The sequence below is a fragment of the Centrocercus urophasianus genome, unplaced genomic scaffold (assembly GCF_019232065.1).
Source record: "Centrocercus urophasianus isolate 14NV4802_14NV808 unplaced genomic scaffold, USGS_Curo_1.0 seq_54, whole genome shotgun sequence".
Lineage (NCBI taxonomy): Eukaryota > Metazoa > Chordata > Aves > Galliformes > Phasianidae > Centrocercus > Centrocercus urophasianus.
Genome location: NW_024885133.1, coordinates 1,360,063 through 1,382,048, shown reverse-complemented (window position 1 = coordinate 1,382,048; position 21,986 = coordinate 1,360,063). Strand labels below are relative to the sequence as shown.

The window sequence follows — 21,986 nt, the reverse complement described above, 5'->3', positions numbered from 1 at the left end:
CACCGGAAAACCCTGCAGCTAGCTCTGAAACCTCTTTCCAGCTTTCCTTCCCATCCATGTCTTTACATTGAAGCTGATGAAACATTATGAGAACTCTTCATGTTATACTTTAAAATCCCAGTGCGTGACATGAAGCATATGACATGCCGCTTGGGAAAGAAAAACAGCTAACTGTCTAGAAGGATTGCTTCTGTAGTAGTGTCATGTTGCTCTATAGCTGAGAGAGCATTTGTTCTGACAAAGTAGTTGTTAAACGTGGTATTTAGCAGAATCTAATAAAGCACAGCAGAGAAGTAAAGCTTTAGGGTGTGAAATAGTAATGATTTCTTTTAAAATAGGTCAATTACTGTTTTTATTGCAGTCATAAATAGAGCAAAGTACTGATAAAAGGCTGTCTGTGAAATGTTTCCTTGTCCACTCAAGTGTACTGGCAATTATGTTTCATGGGTTGGCTGAGGTATTTTAAGAAAGGTTGTTGGTGAATTGCTGATGTTATAGAGAAATGACTTCCTGTAGGACTAAATCTCAGCATTTCAAGTTATTTTCTCTGTTTAATTTATTGCAGCTACCGTTTAGAGCCGTGTTATAGCAGTAGAGCTCATCATATCCTAAAGGAACCATCGCTACAAAAATCACTAACTTCACATTCCCATAATGTTTTGGGTGCGGGTTGTTTTTTGGGTTTTCTTTTTTTTTTTTTTTTTTGTGAATTCTTCCACCAAATTAGACTGTAGATACATATATATATTATTTTTTTCATTTCACTTGCACACTGGATGTTCTCAGATGTGTCCCTGTAATCCAGAAACACCCACAGGAATAATGGAACAGGATCTAATAGAAGGTATCCCTGCACATGACAGGCTTTGGGACTGGGTGGTCTTTAAGGTTCCCTTCCAATCCAAACCTTGCCATGATTCTGTGATACCATTTGTGATTGTGAGCCTTCCTAGTTTAAAAAACAAACAAATAAAGCAAAAACAACATCCTCCCTCTTTAATGTTTCTGATCTTCTAGATGTAGTAGTAATGTAGACTGAGGTGAAAGAATTTGTTGGTTATTTGAGATGCTGCTGTTATCAGATAACATATAGCAGCAGGATGAAATATCTTCTGTTTAAATTTGTTTAACTCGGTAGAAATTGTTTGCCTGTTTTGAAGATTTTGGTGTTTTTATTTCTAGGTGATTCCTCCCAAGGAGTGGAAGCCCAGAAAAACCTATGATGACATAGATGATATGGTTATCCCAGCTCCCATTCAGCAGGTGGTTACTGGCCAGTCAGGATTATTCACACAGTACAATATACAGAAGAAACCCATGACTGTGGGAGAGTACCGGCGTCTGGCTAACAGTGAGAAGTATGTCAGTGTTAAGTGTGCTTCCTTTGTGAGTGGAAGAGTAGCACAGTAAATCTTTCTTTCCGACAACAAGCTGGAAAGAAAATACAACCAGCTATATTAAATAGGAAGCATTTTGAAGCAAACAACATTTTCTTGATAATTGACCTCCAGAATTTCAAACCAGTAGATAATTTCATGGCTTTTGGTGTGCATCTTTGATCTTTTTCTCAGAGTTGGTGTAGAAAGTTTCTTTGAAGTCAGCATCTGACTAAGGCTGTGCCTGAAAACAATGGCTTAAGGCTCTAAGGAGAGCTCCCAGTCTGTTAATTGTTATTCTGGAAAATATGTTTCAGTGCTCAGATACAAATGCGAGTGCGCTTGAGTGTGTGAGTGTCTTCTGAAGAGCCTGGGAATGTTGCAGAACACTTCAGTTAACTGGGACGAGCTAACCCTTACAAGCTGCGGTTGCATCATTCTTATAGAGTCGTTTTCCCAGAGCTCTGGAATATTTCAAGTTTTAACTCAAGCATTACTGACAACATGCAGTCAACTTTGAAATATTGCTAACGCAGCCTATAAGGGTGCTTTACCTGTGTTCAGCAAACTGTAATAACTTCATCTCGCGCATTGCTAGGATGAGGATTTGATGCTTCATGTAAGTGCTCATCCTGTTTGTCAATATGCACTAAGAGGTTTTGTAGAAAGATTTAAAAGGCAGTAAATGTGATGAATTTGAATAGAATTAAAAATGTAATACATCTTCAGCAACCTCTCAAGTGTGTGTGCTTTGAATGTGAACTTATTTTTATGGGCAATAGAAGATGAAGAGAGAAGAGGTTTAAAAGCACAAGTTGCAGGACTAGAAACAAAAACGCTTGTGTTTTGTGCTTTGCCGTAAACATGCATTGCAAGAATTTTAATCTGATTTACTTTTTTCTTTGCCTTTTTTCTCTTTCTTACTGATTTTTTTACACTCATATAATGTAATTTGTTATATAATAACAGATTTAGATAATTTGCTGATTATTTGTACATTGCTTTGAGATAATGAAATGGAAGATACGATAAAAGCATGTCCAATTTTACTGTGCTGTATATAATCTGCTGCCTAAACTATAGTTTTTTCTGATGCTGACTAGTAGGAGTGTTAGCAGGTGTTCACAGTGCTGAGAAATGCACTCTTCTTGTCAGCCGTTTGTCTGTCTGTAGTGAGAGTGCCGTAGGGCTTCTTGCTTCCTTGCCTCCTTTGTGTTCTTTTCAGATATTGTACGCCACGCCATCAAGATTTTGAAGACTTGGAGCGCAAGTACTGGAAGAATCTCACTTTTGTCTCACCAATTTATGGGGCTGATATCAGTGGCTCTCTGTATGACACAGTAAGTGAGGCTCCTCATTAATGTGTGTTTTTGCTGAACCCATTAGGGAACAGTGATTTAGAATTTGCTTCAAAGGCAACTAACTTAAAGCTGTGCCTGTAGTTATCTTTGGAGTAGAATGGCCTGTTGTCTGACTGCCCACAGTATAAACTCTCTTGGTATAAAAGTGTCTCTCTATTATCATTATGGTTTAGTGTGGATTTAATTGGAAGGAACTTAGATTCTGAAGTCACCACAGCCATAGACCTCAAAATTTCCCAGTATTTGGTGCTGTGATGAGTATCATGTACTTGTACAAGTTTTTGGAGAAGCAGTTTCTTCATGTACAGAATGTATATTGTTTCCTTCAGTTAACTTCAAGTTCCCCTAAACAGAAATTAAATAATTGGATTACCAATGACATCTAAAGAACATTTCCTGTTGTCTGACTACCAATACTGCTTGCAAGCATTAAATTGTTGGAATAATGGAAGTCTCTCTGCACTTCTTTTCATCTCCACTTACAGCTGCATCCTTTCTTCAGTTCTTTCTCTCCTGCCTGTTTTTTTTTTTTGTTTGTTTGTTTTGTTTTGTTTCTAGTTTGATATAGAAAGTTTAAAGATTGAGCAGTTTGTTTCACTTTCTAGCTGTTACTCCAGGAAGCAGTACGGAGCTGGGGTTGCTTGCATATGTATCAGCTACATACCTGCATGTTAAGCACACCAGAGAAGGGACATGAAAGGAGGTGGTTTGCTTTTACAGATAGTAATAGGCAAATCTGTAGGCAATTGCAAGGTTAAAGATTTTTATCAGTTTTTTTTTTCTATTCTTTATTGAAGTAGAGAAAACCAATAGCCAGTTTTAGAACCCTTCCTATTATTACTTTTTTTTTTTCTTTCTGATAAATACTGATAATTACTAAACCAGCTTTCCTGTTCTTTATCTGAAGCACTGAGCTCATGTAGAGGCCTCTGCCCCATAGGCCACATTTCAGTCTGCTTATATAATCTGGTCTGCTTATACATACTCATCAGGTGAAGAACATCGGGATGGAATGCCAATGAGAGAAGCATATTTTACCCTTAGTTTATCTCACATTTATTAGTAGATCAGTTAATGAATGGTAGAGTACCAGAGTGAAAGTGCCTCTTCAGAGAACACAGTGAGAAGCTAGTAATCAATCCCTTTACCAAAAGTATTAGTAATGCATCCTTTTCGTGATTATTGATGAAAGTTAATAGTAAACCTTCCGGAAAAATGTAGAATTAAATTAGTGCAAGTAAATGGACCTTCAGAATAACACTAGGATATCCACATGTTAAGGCAACAAAAGGAAGCTGTAGGCTGTTGCTGTGCTGTACCAAGTCCTGATGTGCTCTAGAGCAAAACTTTTACTTTGAATTATAGGATGTGGAAGAATGGAATATTGGCAATCTGAACACCCTGTTAGACATGGTGGAACATGAGTGTGGTATTATTATAGAAGGTGTAAACACTCCCTACCTCTACTTTGGGATGTGGAAGACAACGTTTGCTTGGCATACAGAAGACATGGATCTCTACAGTATCAACTACTTGCATTTTGGGGAGCCAAAATCCTGGTAAGTGATATCCTGATAGGTAGTAGCTACATACCATTGCCTTGTTGTACTTGGAGACCATGTGGAGTCCTTTTTTCACACCTAATTCCATCAGGCCTACAAAATTTCTCACTTCCCGCTTCCCCCCCCCCCCCCCTCTTTCTCTACACTTGAAAACAATTTTATTTTCTTTCTGGTTGACTTGCTTGGCGACCTAACAGCAGAATTAGGAAGGCTTCTTGACATTATGATTAAAAACAGATTTTAGCATTTGGCACATTTTTGGAAGCTAGTGCACAGGAGAGCAAATGATGATAGGAGTGTGTGGATGCTTTTGAAGTAATTCAGTAGTGTTGTTTTTGCACTGTTATATTGGTAGGGGATTTCAGTTACTTTAAAAGTTCCATTTTTTAAGTTTATAAATATACTTTCAACTCCAGAGACAAGGTAGGCTGAAGTATTTTTGTGGTCAATTCTTAGAATGGTAAGCATTTTTCAACACTGCTGATGCATAAACTAGTTGGAAATAACTTTCCACAAAAGTAGTTAATAGATAAGGATGAAATTGAGAAGCTAGCAGATCTGGAGTAAGTTAGCAAGATCCAGTATTTTTTTTTTTTTTTTTTTTCTAAAGCTTCTTATTTAAAAATATAACCAGAGAGACTTAGTTAACCCAGAAGAGCTTTGCTGAAGATCTTGATGTGACTAATAAATATTGACATTTAAGCTCTAATTTGCACACAAATGTCAGGGTGGAACTGCTGTCATTATGCCCTGGCACTGGCAGACAAGACCCTCCCAGCTCTCTGTAATATGAGTCCCCAGTGTCACTGTGTATCTCCAGGCTGTTAGTGTCTGCAGGCATATAAAAGCCAACAATGAAGATCCTGTGATAAATGGATATAATGTTCTTCTACAGTCTTGAAAAAGGGTGGAAAAAGGGGCTGGGCTTGAAGCATTCAGCTGTCAATGTGCCCTTTAAGAATCTTTTCCAACATGTCAGAAAATTTGTTTTGCCAGCATTTGTGATTCTTAGTTTCCTTTGTTCAGGCAGTTAGATGTACAAGGATTTTGCAGAATCACTTATGCTACCTCTGTTAAGCGAGTTGGATGTCAAGAAACTTGGATTTTAAATGAAATGGAGCATGCTTTCATCTTAGATTTTCGATTTTTTTTTTTTAGTATGTCTTCAGAGGCAGTTAGATCAAAATTTGATACTCATCTCCAGTAGGTGGTGCCATGAGCACACAAGAACCACTTTTCTTTGCCTAGACAGTGCAGTGACCATCAGCAAGGCGTGCCACTTTGGAGTGTCTGTTTCAGCACACGAGAGTTAACTGCTTTGAGAGTTGTACAAGCAGCTGGCCTGAGGTTTGCATGATTATCGTGTCGTCATATCTGCCTCTCCTTCCATGCCTGTGTGTTATGAGGTTTGCCTGGCCTGTCTTCTGCTCACTTTTTGTTCCGATCCTGCAATAGAGGGTTCTCTCTTTCAAGAAGCAGAAATAAGAACAGGTTACTTTGAAAAGAAAAGCTTGCTCCAACATGAAACTAATGCCTTTACAGCTTAGTAACAAATAAGCTCTCGCACTGTGAGCAAAATTTAGAGAACAGATGCTAAATGAAATGTACACTGAGTATTTGTGGCCTTGAACTAGAACTGTATAAAACTTAGGAACTTCATGTCATAGAATTGAATTGCTCAGGTTGGAAAAGATCTTAAAGATCATCAAGTCCAACCGCAACCAAACCACAGTACCTTAACTCTAACAACCCACTGCTAAATCATGTCCCTGAGCACTACATCCAAATGGTTTTTAAACACATTCAGGGATGGTGACTCAACCACCTGGGCAACCCTGGGTAGCCTATTCCGGTGCTTAACAACCCCTTCTTCCTTTCCCTTTCTTTGTCATTATTGTTGGTGTTGTTTGTTTGTTTTGAGTAATGTGAATAACATTTGGGCGCCAGCATATTGTGTCTATCATAAGGATGATAAACTTATTGCATGAAGCTGTTCTAAACAGTGGCTTTTCCTTATGTTCTTATATATGTTTATTTTCTTCCTTGTGGAAAATACAGATTGCATGATAGAAAAACAAAGAAACCCTTCAAAAAGGAAATCCTCAAACACCTGCGTGTAGCATGGTGTATATGAAGAGGGTAAGAATAAGAAGAACTAAAAACTGTAGATGGAAAATTGTGTCTGACAAATACCAGATCTTAAAAGTTCTCAGTAGCTTTTATTTCTGTCTAATCCTGTTAAGGAATTTGGGGACATGCTAGGGGAACACCTGATTGCTCCCCTAGGAAGAGTTTCAGTTGTTGAAGAATTCAGCTGCTAATACAAATGGAGAAGACAGATCATACAGTCTACTTGAAAGGAGCTCAGGTCTTTCTGGTTAGAAGTCAAAGCAAGAATATGCTCTGGAGCTGGTTTAGGAGAAGAAAAAAAAAAAAAAAGAAAAAGGTATTTTTACCATGCTTAAAAGGAAATGAAGGGGACCTATGCAGCTGTTCTGTAGTTGTATAGGTCTTTTTCTGGTAACTAGCTGTGTAAACCTTATGCATTAGGAAAGAAATGAGGATTTTGAGGTTTGACCATGTTTCCTGTTCAAGTGAGCTTCATATCTACATAACTGTGTCATGCAAAAATAGTTGTATTGTGGCAGGATGCCACTGGTGGTTTGGAAGGCCTTTATCTTGTTCCCCGAAGTGTGAGGAAAGAGTATGCCACTTGCCTAAGTAATTTCTTTCTTCTTCTTCACCCTGACTACTTCTGTTAGTAAGTTCTTAAGCTCTTCTGTGAAGAAGTGTTGGTTTCTGAGGGGTAAATCTGAATACTGCTTTGAGCAGACCTGTAACTTTGCATCCATGCAAGCAAATGCTGATTTTTCTGGATATGATTGCAGTGATCCCAAAGGTCAGGTGGGGGAGCTCTTGGACTTCAGTGACTAAATGCCAGTGGTGCAGCCTGGCTTATCTCAAGGATGGTTGAAATATTCGTTGTTGGTTTTTTTTTTTTTTTTTTTTTTTTTTTTTTTCCCTGGCACTACCTCGGTAGAAATCTTCCCAGCTTCCTTCATCCGTTTTATAGACTCTTTGATTCTAACATTGATCATCTTAGAAACACCTCAGGGAATAGCAGAAGTGTGGAGAGTTATGGAGTCCACCCATTTGGGGTTGAGCTCTATAATAAGAGACAGCATTATTGTTTGGCTGTCAAAGATTTTTGCATATTGGTAGTATTTTACCCCCAAATTGTCTGTTAAAAGCATAACGCTTTCTTCATGTCTCTCATAAATTATCTTAGGCTATTTTAATTTGAGCCATGTAACCAAAACCCTACTTTGCTGAATAGTGAATAGGAATGGTGAGAGGCCATCAGTGCTATTTTGTTATAAATGTAAGGTGTGAAAGGATTTGGGCCATTTGAAAGTGCTTCCCAGACCTCATTTAAGTGAGTTTGGCAAGAAATGATCATGTTTATTTTCTATGGGAGAGGTAGAAGTGACTTTTCAGAGAGGTCTGGATATGGTCAGATCACGAGGAGCCACCCCAGTGGACAAAGATAATCCGAATGAGAAATCACTCTATTTGTAGATCTGAGAAGATAGGTACTGAAGTGTTATTTTGCATGGATCTTTTATTTCTGTCTTTGGAATTCTAGATTATACCTCTTGCAAAACAGAAGCTTTTGGGACTGGAATCAGAATTAAGATAAATGTTTGTTTCAGCAACTGAAGATGGCTTCTTTGTACAATCCAAGAGGCAGCTGCATGGCCATACAATTCCTTGATTAATATGTTTCTTTCACTGCAGAGAGATCCTGCTGCCAGCACTTTCTTGCACTATTCCTTTGCCGTAAACTGAGTGGAATAGACAGTAGCAAAATGAGCTCTAGCGTTGTGTCACTAGGGATGCAGGTTAAAATACTGTTCACTGCTAAGTGAAGCGCTTGAGTAATGAAGGGTCATCCAGTGATGGGGGGAAAGCTGAGGGGGTAATGGAAGAAAGCTTTTTTCCTTCTTCCACTCTCATGAAATGATTCTATGTTTGTAGATTGCATTGCATTTATATCTTTTGTCTCCTAACAAGAGGAACAAGCACTGTTGTCGTTAACCAGTGTAACTGCTGATGCAGAGTTACCTATCCTTCCTCTTTCTGAAGTTGATCCTCTTCTTTGTTGCACTCCTTCGAGGGTATACGCATCTGGTCTACCAGTGTAGTCACGCTGCTGTTGATTTAACTGCAAAATAAGTCAGATTAGATTAAGGAGGTAACCTGGAAGTTGTGGGCACTGTCCATCAAATGTATCACGAATTTGTTGTGTAACTTCATTTTAAGCTTCTCAGGCAGGGAGCTGCCAGGCTGAGTCTGTTGCTTGCTTGTTCCTCAAATTACAAAGAAATGTTCCTCTCGCATTAGTAGCTCAATTTCAACCTTTTCATGGTCTGTTTTCTTCTGTTGTTTTTTTTTTCCACCAGAAGTTTGAATGTATCTCATTTTGCAGCCCTATATTAAACCTCATGTGGTAGGAGTTTTTGGTGTATCAATTATACATATTATATATAATTACCTTATACATTCATATGCTGAGATCTAAAATTGAGCATATTGTCAAGAGATGCTAACAGAAGACTGATTTTTATAGTGACAGAAGCAACAAAACTGAATGCCAAGTCTTAATACTTCATGTTTATTACAGCATTTTACTGAGGAATGTATGCATCACAGCTCTTGGAATTTGAAAAGCATATCTTTAAACACTGAAATACTCTGCCATCATTTCATTTCATCTCAGTAAAATAGTGAGTGCACGTACATGCTCTCTCCTGGTATAAATTATGGTCTTGCATATCGTTTATGTGGGTTCTCTTCCTGTGTTATATACAGGTTATTGTTTTACACTCCTGAATTGCTGTAGCAGTAATAATCACATTTGGAGGAACAAAGTGGTCTGATACTGCCAAACCAGCAGAGTAGCTGCTAACTTTACAGAGTGGTGAACAGTGCAAGTTCCATTGCTTAGATACTTTGCTGCTATATGGCAAAATTAGTCACAATGTTAGATATATTTTTGTAAGTATTAATGCAATGTTACTCTGTATAATTTCTTAGAAACTGGGCTCAGCTTTGAAGTTGTACTGTCTTCTCTTCAAACACTCTCCTATTGAGAACAGGTCATGCCTAATCTGTTTGCTATCAGATATCAGACTTCTGCCAGATCAACAGTTTATGAAGATTTAAGGACAAATTACCAAATGAATTTTAAAATAATATGACAAGATAAAAGCAGTGGTCACGTACAATTGCATTTTAAGGCCCACTTGAAAAGTTCTGTCTTGGAGAAGTATCAACACCATTTGCTTGAAGATCTGTAGAATTACCTAAAAACTTTATTGATTAATTAATTGGTACTTTCTTTCCTCGGGTTCTCTGGAGGACTGCCTGTATGTCCTTCATACAGAAAGGTAGGTCTTTCTGTATGAGCTGAGGAAAACAAGTACATGGGAGGACTAGCTTATAACATCTACACTTAAGTAAATGTGGATTATGTTACTGATGCCACTGTCAGTAGGGAAACATCACATTTTCTGAGAGTGATATAATGGGGAGATTTAAAGCAAAACATGTTTGTTCCCCTGAGAGTGGATAGGAGAGGGACCTTGTTTTTTTTGGCTAACGGCATATCCTAAAGCAGCTGCAAACACGCAAGTGCTGAGGATCTTACTGCTGATTTTATTTTTCATTATTGTCTTAGGAAGCGCTGCAGCTGGCTTAGTCAGAAATCTTGTCGTATCCTCCCCCCGGGATAAAAAAAAAAAAAAAAAGTTGATCCCTGGAAAACTGTCTTGGGGAAATAAAATGACCCAATACAGTCACAGAGATTAACTCTTCAGGTTTTATCATTCCTCATTTTCAGTTCAGGATACTGGGTCCTTGTCCCCATTTTCCCTGTGTGGTATTCTGCACCATCTCTCCGCTTTAACAGACTCTCACATATGTTGCAGTTTGTTGTGAACTCAGTGTAATCTCATATAGAGCAGCTGGATTGATACTGAGATGTATAGCAGCAGGGGGGAAGGGCATTTGTCCCTTGCATTATTTATTGCCTTCTCACTGTCACATTCCCCCAGGGAGCCATTGCACAAGGCAGCTGGATCACTGAATTGGTAAGATGTGATTAGAAATCTTGATTATTAGGATCTCAGTAACCCTTGCACCCTGGAGATCCTTGAGTTTCTTAAAGGTTGATTAGCTGGAATCACATAGGGACTTTGCCCTTGAGGGAACTCAGGACTCTGAATTTGTTATGCTATGACTTTTCATTTTGCTCCATACAGAGGATTGATGTATCTCTCTCTATATATAGATATCTGATTTTTATTTTTTTCAAATTTTATGTATCCTATTTTTGCAGCGTTCTCCCCCACCCCCTTGATCCCCAAGTTCTGCATCAGCTTTTCATGGGAAGTGTATGAGGCTGCCTTCTTCTGAAGCGTGTGCACATTTCCTGTTTGTGTGTTCCACTCTTGACAGTAGAGATTAATGGGCTTGTTGGGGTGGAGTAGAGGAGAAAGGAAAGGCAGGGGAAGGCCATTTGGCAGTGATGGGTTCCTTGCAGCTCACAAATTTCCTTCCAGCTTCTGCTATCCCATGTAATCTCTTTTACAGCTTTGCAGTTTTGGAGTGAAAAAGAGTAGAATTTATGGCGATGGTTGATTTATAGATTAACAACAACACCATTTACTCTCAGGCAGATTTGGCAATGCGAGATGCTTTTCTACTGGGAAAAAAAAAAAAAAAAGGATAGAGGAAAGAACAGTGATATTCATTAAAAGAAATAAAATGAAAGTGAGATAAAGTATGACCAGGCAGAGCAGCTTTTCACTCTATCTGTTCTACAATCATGAGGTGGAAGCTGCTTTGGAACTGGATTTCTAGAATGAGAATCCATGTGCATGTTGATTTGCTCTGAGATTTGTGAAAGGAATGATATATTGAGATGAAGAGTTACATTCCCCTGTGATTCACTGATAAATGAGAGCAGTGCCGTGGCAAGTTATTAATACAGCCTTTCAAGCTTCATATACCGCAGTCATTAGTTAATCAATACAAGCCACACTCTGCTAGTGATTCTTGAACAAGGCTTCCTCCGGGCCCGAGAGTACTGTTTGTCCTCCAGGTGGAGCTGTGGCTGAAGGATGATGTAACTCTCATTAAAGCAGGAGTGGTGCATGTTGATAATCTGCTATAAAATTCCAGGAGATTGGTGTGTTGTAGGGATTGGATTGGTTTTAATGTAGTTAAGTCATCAAACCAAACTATATGAAGAATCATGAGCTCTGGCTTGTATTAAGGGGATTATCCTCCAAATCAGATGCTTGCAGTTGGAGTAGTGGAAATTTTTCTTTTTAATAGACTTGGATTTTTGTTGTGTTGTAGATTATTAAAAGGTAATTTTTCCTGATGCAAAGGAGGCACGCTATTCTGGGGAGATTGGACTTGCATGTTGCCTGTCTTCACCCACTGTCATCTAACTTTGAGGAAAAAATGCCACGAAGGTCAGGCCAGACTGGGATCAGTGGTGGAAATTGTCTGAAGAGGGACTGTTGCCCTGTAAGAATGAGTGCACTGACCTCAGCCTCGGGCTGTTTGTATGCATCTGGTGCATACAAACTCTTCCTTTCTCTCAGCTCTGCTATGTTTGTGCTTTTTTTTTGTTTTTCCTTCTCCCTCCAACTGAAGTCCTTTGCTCTTTCCATTTGTCATCCTTATTCCTGCCTAAATCTACTGCAGAAGACACATGTTAGTATGTACACTGCCATTTTATTTTTCAATCTGTGCATTTTGTATCTATTTCCATTGTGTCTGTGTTCAATATGTTTGTTGAAATTAAACTCTTAGAGATTGGGGCGGCCCATCTGCCAGTGGTTGTAGTGAAAGTAGCGAAGTAGAGATTCCTCTGATCTGTAATTCGTCTTTATACCCTTTCATAATGATCTTGAAAGGTGACAATACAGATCTGTGATCTCATTCCTATCTTTGCAGCAGTGTCTTCAAGTGGGCTCCTGCTCCTCTGATGCAGTGTTCAGTGTGTGTGGCTGGTTTCACCAGCACTAATAATTCATTGCAGCTCAGTAGACCCACTCTGCATTGAGAGAAACATGCCTTTGATCCAAGAAGGCATCCACTTTCGCTGAAAGTCATTCTTGTGTTTTGAAAGAGTCTGCTCAAAGCTGAGGCCTGATTTGAAATGAAGATCTGTGGAAGTCTGACAGGATCACAGATTGGTTTTAATAACTGAGCTGTTTGAACAGTGCACTCTGCTGCTGAGACTAGATGGGAGGGATATGTGCTTCCATGCTTCGTGTAACTCTTTCAGCCTGATCTGACTTGAGCTCTGTGGGAGACTGAGCTTGCAAATTTTGGCTTGGCACGGCCCTGAAAGTGAGTTGGTTGGGTGAGGAGGAGCCAACCATGATGCTGCTTGTCTTTATTCATGTTTTGTTAACACATTGGCGGACATCACCAGGGATTTTTTTCCTTTGCACAGCAGAGAAAACTGATGATGGGTGATGCCACATACAGTACAGGTATAGTTTAAAAGAACAGAAGCCTATAGCAGTGACAGCACTTAAATAGTACTCTGCATTTTTGAGGTGCTGTGTGGCTGGTAACTAGTTAATATTCTGAGTAATCTCTGCTGGGGTTCTGGACACTTCTTCTCAAAGAGGACAATCAACGTAGCATGGGGGATCTGGGAGAAGAAATAAAGGAAATTTTATGAAGCGCCACTGATTTTTATCACACCTTAACTGTAGCACTTCCATTTTGATGCTGGCTAGTGCAAAGGCACTTGCTTCAGCGTGGATGTTGCTGGAGCCTGTGATGGTGTAGTTCGATGAACGAGATGATTTTATCTTTGGAACATTTTTTCCCTCAGAAAGGAAAGTGTGTATGGAGGCATTGCATCTCTGGCACAAGGGGTTTCCCCATCCAAAGATACCTGTTTCTATAGAGCAGATTCTGTTTAGGCTGCTCTAGGAAGTTCCCCATATCCTTTTCCAAAAGCAGTGAACAGCAGCAGGCAGTGCTCAGGAAGGAGGAGGGAGTTCGCAGAGGCTGCTTGGTGCAAGATGAGAACATCTGTGATGTCTCTAGTTACCGTATTTTGTTGTTGTTGTTGTTCCTTGAATTGTGTTGATGTCTTTTTATAATGTAAAGTCTTTGAAGAGCATTTTTTGCTTTTCCTTTAGTATTGGATACTGTAGCAATACAAAGAACCAGTAATTAATAATATGATTACCAGTTTTGAGAAAGAAATCTGATGTGAACAGGTTTTTCAGAACAAAGAAGAAAGAATGGCAAGAGGATGCATATATTACAGTCATTCATTACCGTTGAGTTGTGCACTAATTATCTTAGCCAAAAGCAATATAAATAAAAGATTTTATCATGTTGTTTCCTAAACACTTTTTCTTAGTAAAACACGCGCTTCCCACTACCTATTCACCGCATATGGTGGAAAACTATGGGTGTATTTTGTATGTGTGTCACTCCATTGTGATTTGTAAACGTCTGCTCTGGGCCTGCATTTGTTGCAGGAAGACCAGATGGTTGTTCATATGTAAACTCCTCTTTTAAAGTAGTATTTAAGAATTGCATTTTAGTTGTGGAAAAAAACTCTTACAGTTATTGAAATCTAAGTGAGAAAAGTGATATTAGTTAATTGCCTAATGGAAAAAATTCTGTAGCTCAAGTGCCACTCGTAACAATTTGTACTGCTTTAAAATCAGAATTTTAAAAATCTACTGCCCAGTGTGTGTTTCTTGAAAATCTGTCTCTAGCCCATGGTAGCCTATAAGATTGACACAATTTAGCTTTGACTGTTCCAACAGTTGATCCATAAGGGTTCAGTATGAAGCCCAGAATGACTAGAAATATTCTGCCAAATGCTATTGGACAATAAATTTTAGAGTAATTACACAAATATCAATTTCTTAAGGGAAGGAAGAGGTTTCTCATCTTGCATACTGTTCTGTTAGGAGCAAACCTACTTGTCTTTTTTCTGTATTGTGGTTGACAGCAGAGTTGATAATTAGACAGCAATACTGATGGAGAAGGGATCGTATCATGGGAAATATGCTACACAGACCCTTTCTGAGCAGGTTTTGTCCTGATTTTCTTCCTGTGTTGGCTTCCAAAGGGTTGCATTTGAGCAGCTGTCTGCAGAGCTCATTACTCTCTGAGCTTTAGAAGATGGGCTGATTTGGTGTGCTTGTAATCTTGTTCTGTCATTACCTACTTACTCTTTATTATGGCTTTTCGAGGAGATACTCAGAAGCCTCTGTGTGTTTCTTTCTTTCTATGTGTATTTCAATAAAAATGTCATTATTTGGAATCGTTGACACTGCTGGTTAAAGGTACTGAATTCTAGCATCTATTCTCTTGTAAAATGATCCATTAAAGATAAAACTGCAGACACTCAATAAAGGTTTTTTCGTGGGAACAAGAAGCTCTCTGATCAGTACGAGATCTTATCTCTACAACACATGTTTACATTCTTGATGTGAAGGAATCACAAGAGAAGGGGATGGATGAGGGAGCCCAGAGATTTTTTTCTTTCTGAATGGGATTGCAAGAAGTGAAACTGCATGCTTAAAGCAGATTCTCTGCTGGATAACCTCAGATACTGAAGAGAAGAAGAAAGGGAGTTGACACAAACTCCAAACATTCCTTGAACACCTCCAGGGTCGGTGACTCCACTGCTTCCCTGGGCAGACCATTCCGGTGCTTGGACCACTCTTTCAGAAAAGCAGTATTTTGTAACGTCCAGCCTAAATCTCCCCTGGCGCAGCTTGAAGCCGTTCCCTCTAGTTCTATCACCAGTTACACGAGAGAAGAGGCCGACCCCCAGCTCACCACAACCTCCCTTCAGGTAGAGAGCAATAAGGTTTCCTCCGAGCCTCCTCTTCTCCAGGCTGAACAATCCCAGCTCCTTCAGCTGCTCCTTATCAGGCCTGTGCTCCAGACCTCTCATCAGCTTTGTTGCCCTTCTTTGAACCCCTCCAGGGCCTCAATGTCTTTCTTGCAGTGAGAGGCCCAAAACTGGGCGCAGTACTCGAGATGCGGCCTCACTAGAGCTGAGCACAGGGGGACAATCACTGCCCTGCTCCTGCTGGCAACACCGTTCCCGATGCAAGCCAGGATGCCATTGGCCTTGGACACCCGGGCACACTGCTGGTTCATATTCAGCCGAGTATCAATCAATACCCCCAGGTCCATTTCCTCTATGCAGTGTTCCAACCACACCGCCCCAAGCCTGTAGCGTTGCCTGGGGTTGTTGTGGCCAAAGTGCAGGACCCCGCATTTGGCCTTGTTGAAACTCAACCCATTGGCTTCAGCCCAGCTATCCAGCCTGTCCAGATCCTTCTCTAAGGCCTTAGTACCCCTAGGCAGATCCACACTTCCAGCCTTGGTGTCATCAGCAAACTTACTGAGGGTGCGAACGATCCATTCTTGGTGTTAAAAGCCCTATTTTGAGACAGGTTTCAAAACCAACTTAAAGAATAGAGCAGAACAACTTCTAGAGCTTTAGTTTTATCCTACTAGGAGATGTTACATTGTAATTGTTGAAACCTTAGGTCTCAGAACCAGTGTTTGGACTGCAAACGAGGGGCTCCCCAGCGTGTAGTAGTGGCTCTTAGTGGCTTCTATTGGGTGATAAGTGTACCTGACAGAGAAAGGGATTTTTAATTTATTCATTGGCTTTGATAGCACTGTTGCAGTTATGGGAGCTAAAGATTTTGAGGACTACAGCTCAGATTATGCATTTATAGACAACTTTCTCTTACAGAGATTGGAATAATAGCTCATCACCACTGGGAGTAGGTTGGCATTTGTATCTTCAAAGAGTCAATATTTTTGGCACAGCTAAATCTGCTTTGAAGACAGATAACTAACTCCATGTGACACGCGTTCTTAGTTTTTTTTAAACATCCTGTTCAGTTTTTCTTTCTTTTCCTTATTTCAGTAATTATTGCATGTTAAACTGTATGGGCCCTGTTTGGCCAGACCTTGTGCAGACACTGTGAAATTAACTTTCATACCTTCTAATGTGAATCAGAGTGAAATGACATTTTTGAAGCCTTGCAGCTGAATCTCCTGTCCATAGTGCCCAAGTTCTACTAGAAATTAGATGCATGAGGCTTAGTAATCTAGTTGTTGCTTAATTGTTCTGTTTTGGTGGAGGAGGTGCTGGGTATGGAGTGCAAGGTGGGGAAGGAAGGCATTGTAACTAACAAAATCCATGTGTGTGTCACAACTGTAGCGGGTAAAGGTCTCAGAAGCCTTGAGAGACTCTTGACCTAAGGGATGGGATGCTCTGATGCTCTGCCAAAGCTAATGACAGCTCCAGGTGAGAACAGTGCCTCCTAAATCTGGGGGGGAGGGTGTGAGTGGGCCGAGGGTTGCCTGAGGCAGAATTTTTAATAGCTTTGAAGACAAAATTGAACATACCCTCCTGCTTGGATGAAGCAGCCTTGAGGTCGGAATCTGAGCTAGTCTGGAAGGTCCCTGAAGAAGATCTGATGCTGTAAATGGTGTCATTGCAGTAGTGAATTCCTCACTGTGTCATCTTTTAATGGCTTCTAAACTTGCATCCTTGCGTCCTGGGATGGTCAGTGTACTCTCTTTATTTACTGACACATTCATGTAATTCTTAACTCGCAAGACATTTGCTTATTTATTTTCACTGTTCCTGATAATAATTCTAAGCCATTAGAGGGGAAAATTGTATTCAGAAATGCTGTTTCACACTTTATTTGTTTGATGATGTACAGCGATAGAAAATAGCACATTTGCTGGCTTTTATAGTCTGATAATTATCAACATCCATCAAACCATTCCAGGGGAATAAACAAAACACCAAGAAAATTACACTATTAATGACATCCTTTATGGCAAATGGAAAAGATCCTTTGCATTAAGGGTGAAAAGGGGACTGCCCAGTTAGACTTGCTACTTGTTAACAAAAGCAAACTACTGTTGTTTGTAAATCATAGAAACACAAAATGGTTTAGTTTGGAAGGAACCTTTAAGATCATCTATGATTATCTTACACATTTGTACTTTGGGGCATGCACCTTCTAGACCTGTGATCTCAGTGTGTGGTCACTACAAGCAGAATGAGGTTTGAGGGATCCTCAAGAACTCAGAATATTATGTGGAAGTAGAGGTCAGTTTTGCTAGAATTTAAGTTTTGTGAAACAAGTTTGGAAGTTGAGAATTTTTCACGTAGAGCAGCAAAGTTCCATTTTTGAAGAAGTGATATTTAATCTATTTCAGGGGCCTGCTCTTGTTTTAGCAGAAAGTGTAGGAAAAGGTAATTTAGAAGAATCACTATATTACTTTCAGATTGTTGACTTCAGGGAAGATGATATTTGAGTCACACAGCTATAACAATTTTTTATCTTGAGGCTTTTTTCTGTTCTGTAAATCTTGTGTTCCCTGGCAAAGCAGTAAGACATTATTCATGTTGTAATCCCACAGACTATAGCATGGCAGTTTTCAGGTAGTTTGGCCCTTTCTTGGTTTGTTTGTGTATGGGAACTGCTGAGTCACGGCCTGAACCTCTGATTGATCACCTGAGGCGAGCCGTGAGTCAGCCAGAGGAGCACAGGTGAAGGCAATTCAATTCACCTGTGCTGCCGGAAGGGGTGGAGCCAGGCTGCACCTCTCCTAGACCTATTGAAGAGCTGGCTGCCAGTGGGGAAGGATCTCATCTGGAGATCTGCTCTGCTGGTGTTTTGTGGGTGAGCCCAACGTAAGGGTAAGCCTTCCATTTATTCTCTTTTGCTGTCATAGTCTACTTCGCCTAACTGTCTTGTTTATTTTGTGATTGTAACATCTTGATATCCATTGATTATGCAGTTTGCAAGCTCAGTTTCTTGCAAGTTTGATATGCCTTAACACAATGGCTGCTTTAGCACTGCTTACGTAGACATAGCTTTACTGGGGGACCTTGCTGTGCCGGAAGGGACAGATGCTACGTTTGAAGCATTGGCTGAAGGTCATCATTTTAGGCACAGTTGTATATTTTGTTGGCGGTTGTTGATGTTTTCTCTGAAGCAGAAGTAGTCTATAAAAAGAGAGTTATTAATAAAAGCTGTTTAAATATTTATGCTGCCACTATCAATTCTCTTTAATGTTATGACTGTTTGGGATGACAGAAAATTCTTGCTTCGTCTTTGCTGTGGTTATAAAGATGTGTCTACTGTAGGCTGAAGAAAAGGTAGGTCTGCAGCGTTCTTCATTCAGTTCCACCTGGGCAGATGGATGTCAGAAAACTGCTTCTGTCAACTGTGATGAAGCATCAGGTAGTTGTCAGTCTGATATTGTCAAGTTGAGATTTTTACAGGATATTACAGTCTATTTTTGGCCTACTGATGCAGAACTCAAAGTGGCATTTTTCTTGTATTTATGTACTCTTCCTACTCTTTCCATGACTTTGTGGAGTGCCTTTATACTACAGCCTTAATGGAGCAGAGAAGGGAAGCAGTTTTACATGTGATTTTTCTTTTTCCTTCAAGTTTTTGATGGGGTAGCTTTTGGTTTTGGTGTTTATCCGGAGGTAACTTCTCTTAGTATGGGTCTGGGGTACTGAAGGAAAAAGAACACTCCTACTTGCTGAAAAAATCTTGAAGTTTCCTGAATGATGCCTGTAGAAAATGAAGTCATTGGATATAGTGAAGCATAGTCCTCCCAGCTCTCTCTGGAATTAAAATCCTTTATTGATCTAAGCCCCAGCCTGTGGGTGCAGGAGGGTCAGTAACAAAAGGTATTGAATGTCATTGCTTCATCAGTTCCTTCTGTGGAGTACTTTGTCCCTAATAAGTGTCTGGCCACATTTTGTAGTAAGAACACAAGATGCTGCCATGAGAGACAAGAGCCACCCGTTCATGTGTGCTTGCATGCTCAATTACAGTGCTCCTTTGATTGCAACAGTTTATGATCTTTCCCTGTCACCTCCATTGTTATTCCTCCTTGTAATCAGTCACTTTATGTCTTGATCACATAAAGCTCGCTTGCTCGACCTGTGCAGAGCTTGCAGAAGGCTTCTGTTTCTATTCCTGGTTTTAAGTAGCAGTCCGAATTCTCTCTCTATTGCTTATCTTTATGTAAATCAGTCGGATCCGTGAGTGTAACTTAAAATAGAATTTTACTTACTCCTAATTAATTCACTTCTGCAGTTAACTTTGTGAATTCCTACGAATAAATTTACAAGAAAGTGTAGACCCTGCTTCCTAAAAGACTTGGTCCAAACAAAAAAAAAGTTTATAAATGTGGAGTCAGCTATTCCCAAGAGGCTGTTCTGTGGTAGGGTGTTCTGATCTGCATATTATTACATATACTCCATTTTTAAAAGCTGGAAATTCCTCCTCTCTCACTGGTTCCTATCTAAGCAAGTCCTTTTTCTTTGACTCTCCATGGACTATTCTCCAAAGCTCAGCTTGGCTTTTTGCAGTCTGCAGTTGCAGATAACACAGTAACCATGTTCCAATATATTAGACTTTTAACATCCTCAAGATTCAATTAATCTTATCTTTACAACTCCCAATTACAGACACTAATTAAGTGAAGGTTGCATTGTAGACGGGGGATATTACATTAATCAGCAGCAGCCTTGTAGCCATAAATTAGTTCTTTCCCAATCCTTCAGCGTTTTTCCCACAAGGACTGGAATGTCTCATTTCCCTGTTTTAAGGGACATTAATCCCACAAAGGAGCTTTGGATCAGGATTAGTTTTATCACGTTTATGTAAGTGATAAATTGTCTTTGTAAAATGAAAGCTCCTAGCTTTGTCCCAGACAAATGAAATTGAATTGTTTGATTATTATACAATTTAAGGCACTGTCAGACTTTGGTCAGAGTATGCTGGGAGCCTGTTGTTGTATTTATTATTTTATAAGATTAGGTACTACATAGTATTTTCCCTTAGATTTTTTTTAAGCCATCAGTTTAAATCGGCTTAATGTCTAAATCTTAGGGCATCCTATGTAGGATTTCTTTCCATTGTTATCCTTTCTAACCTGCAAGGATCAGATAAGGTAAATTTTGTTAATGTGAAAAAGCAATTTGGGATATGACTTCTATCTGTTTTTCCTTACATTGTAGATAAACTTTTGACTAAAAAATTGAGAAGCTGAATGAGAAGACTGGCAGCAAGTCCTCTAAACCCATTGTTTTTTCAGAGATCCTATTGGAAGAACAACAATACTCTTTACGTGTTGTTGAGATCAGGCAGTTACCTGCTTACGCTGGCCCATTTTGTGACAATTTTGACAATTTTATTGAAGATAACAAAAATAATTCATTTTTTTATTATTCACATTGTACAAAAGTTATAGTTGGTAATAAATACATCTTTTTCAAAACTCTTGTTATGAAAAAAGGTATGACAGCCACATTTAATTATGTGTAATGTATGTATGTAAACAACAATTTTACAAATTCTATTGGCATTATTATTTGTGCAGTCTGTTTAAAGATGTTTGGGTGTATATGGTGTTCAGTCACATCGTGACCTGAGTGAAGCGTAAAATCTTAAGCAGTTGATTTTTCCTTCTGTGAATACCTAGGCAACGTAACTTCAAAGAGTGAAGTAACTAAGATCTTCTGAGGGGAGATCTCAGGAGAATATCTCAATTAGTGATGTGTGACTTTAGGCAGTTGATTGTTTTTCCTGAATTGTATTCAGTACTTTGCACCAGCACGAAACAAACAGAGGAACCTCGTCTCAGTGACATTCTTTTGTGCACTTTTTACTCCTGATCACAGAAAACTGTCTTTTAAAAATGTAGAAACGGTTCCCTGCATTCTTTCATGTATTGTTCCTTTGAAGACCCCACTTCTTCCATTCACCTCTTCTAGAAAATTACCTAACAGTTTAATTCTGTTTGTTTCAAATCAGTCAACACAATCCTGCCAATGCAAAGATCAGCTGCTTTGACTGTTATGAAAAGTATTTACTTTTTGAAGAAAGCCAAAAAAGATTTGCACACTTGTCTTTGAAAAAATATTTATCCTCACTCCCTGTAAATGTCAGTGCACACAGATCCTCCCTCACACTTTTTCAGCCCATCTGAAATTCCTGTCTTTGTCTTTAGCACAGCCTTGTGAATTTCTTTTGCACGCATCCTTCCTGCAGAAAACAAGACTGCTGTTCCCTATGCTGACTGATTCCTGTTGCGCTGTCAGTTTGTCACCTCTGCTCTGCTTACACCTTATGAAGCTTGAGATGGTGCTTTTTAAAAAGTAGCAGGAAAGCCTCCCGCGTTGTGTAACACATTTAAGGGCTTTTCTGAGATACTGACTTTCCTCCTCCTTTTGTACTGACGTGTTACCGATGCCTTCCAGACTTCTAAATTTTTGCTTACGTTTGGAGACATTATTGTAAGAGTGTTGTGCTAAAAGTTATTACTACCTTTGTTTTTAGTTTTTTTTCACTGCTTTTACATTGTGGTGTGATTATTTTTTTTCTTCTGTGTTAACTTTGTCCTAGGTATGCCATACCTCCAGAACATGGCAAGAGATTGGAACGCTTGGCGAAAGGTAAGCTTGGCTTCTTCCTGTGGTAATGCTGTTTGGATAAATACATAGGTATGTGCTTAGTGAAAACCAAAGCATTCCAGAAGAGAGTCCA

At 39.4% G+C, this 21,986-nt stretch overlaps 1 protein-coding gene across 2 annotated transcripts in view; it reads left to right on the top strand.

The window, feature by feature from the left end:
- The window catches only part of KDM4B (lysine demethylase 4B), a 74,884-nt gene that overhangs the window by 730 nt on the left and 52,168 nt on the right, over positions 1–21,986 (top strand). For both annotated transcript variants that reach the window (XM_042835608.1, XM_042835607.1), the window contains exons 2-5: positions 1,183–1,358; positions 2,602–2,716; positions 4,103–4,296; positions 21,846–21,895. In XM_042835608.1, the coding sequence (XP_042691542.1) occupies positions 1,183–1,358; positions 2,602–2,716; positions 4,103–4,296; positions 21,846–21,895 (535 nt within the window). The remainder of the gene's footprint in view (positions 1–1,182; positions 1,359–2,601; positions 2,717–4,102; positions 4,297–21,845; positions 21,896–21,986) is intronic.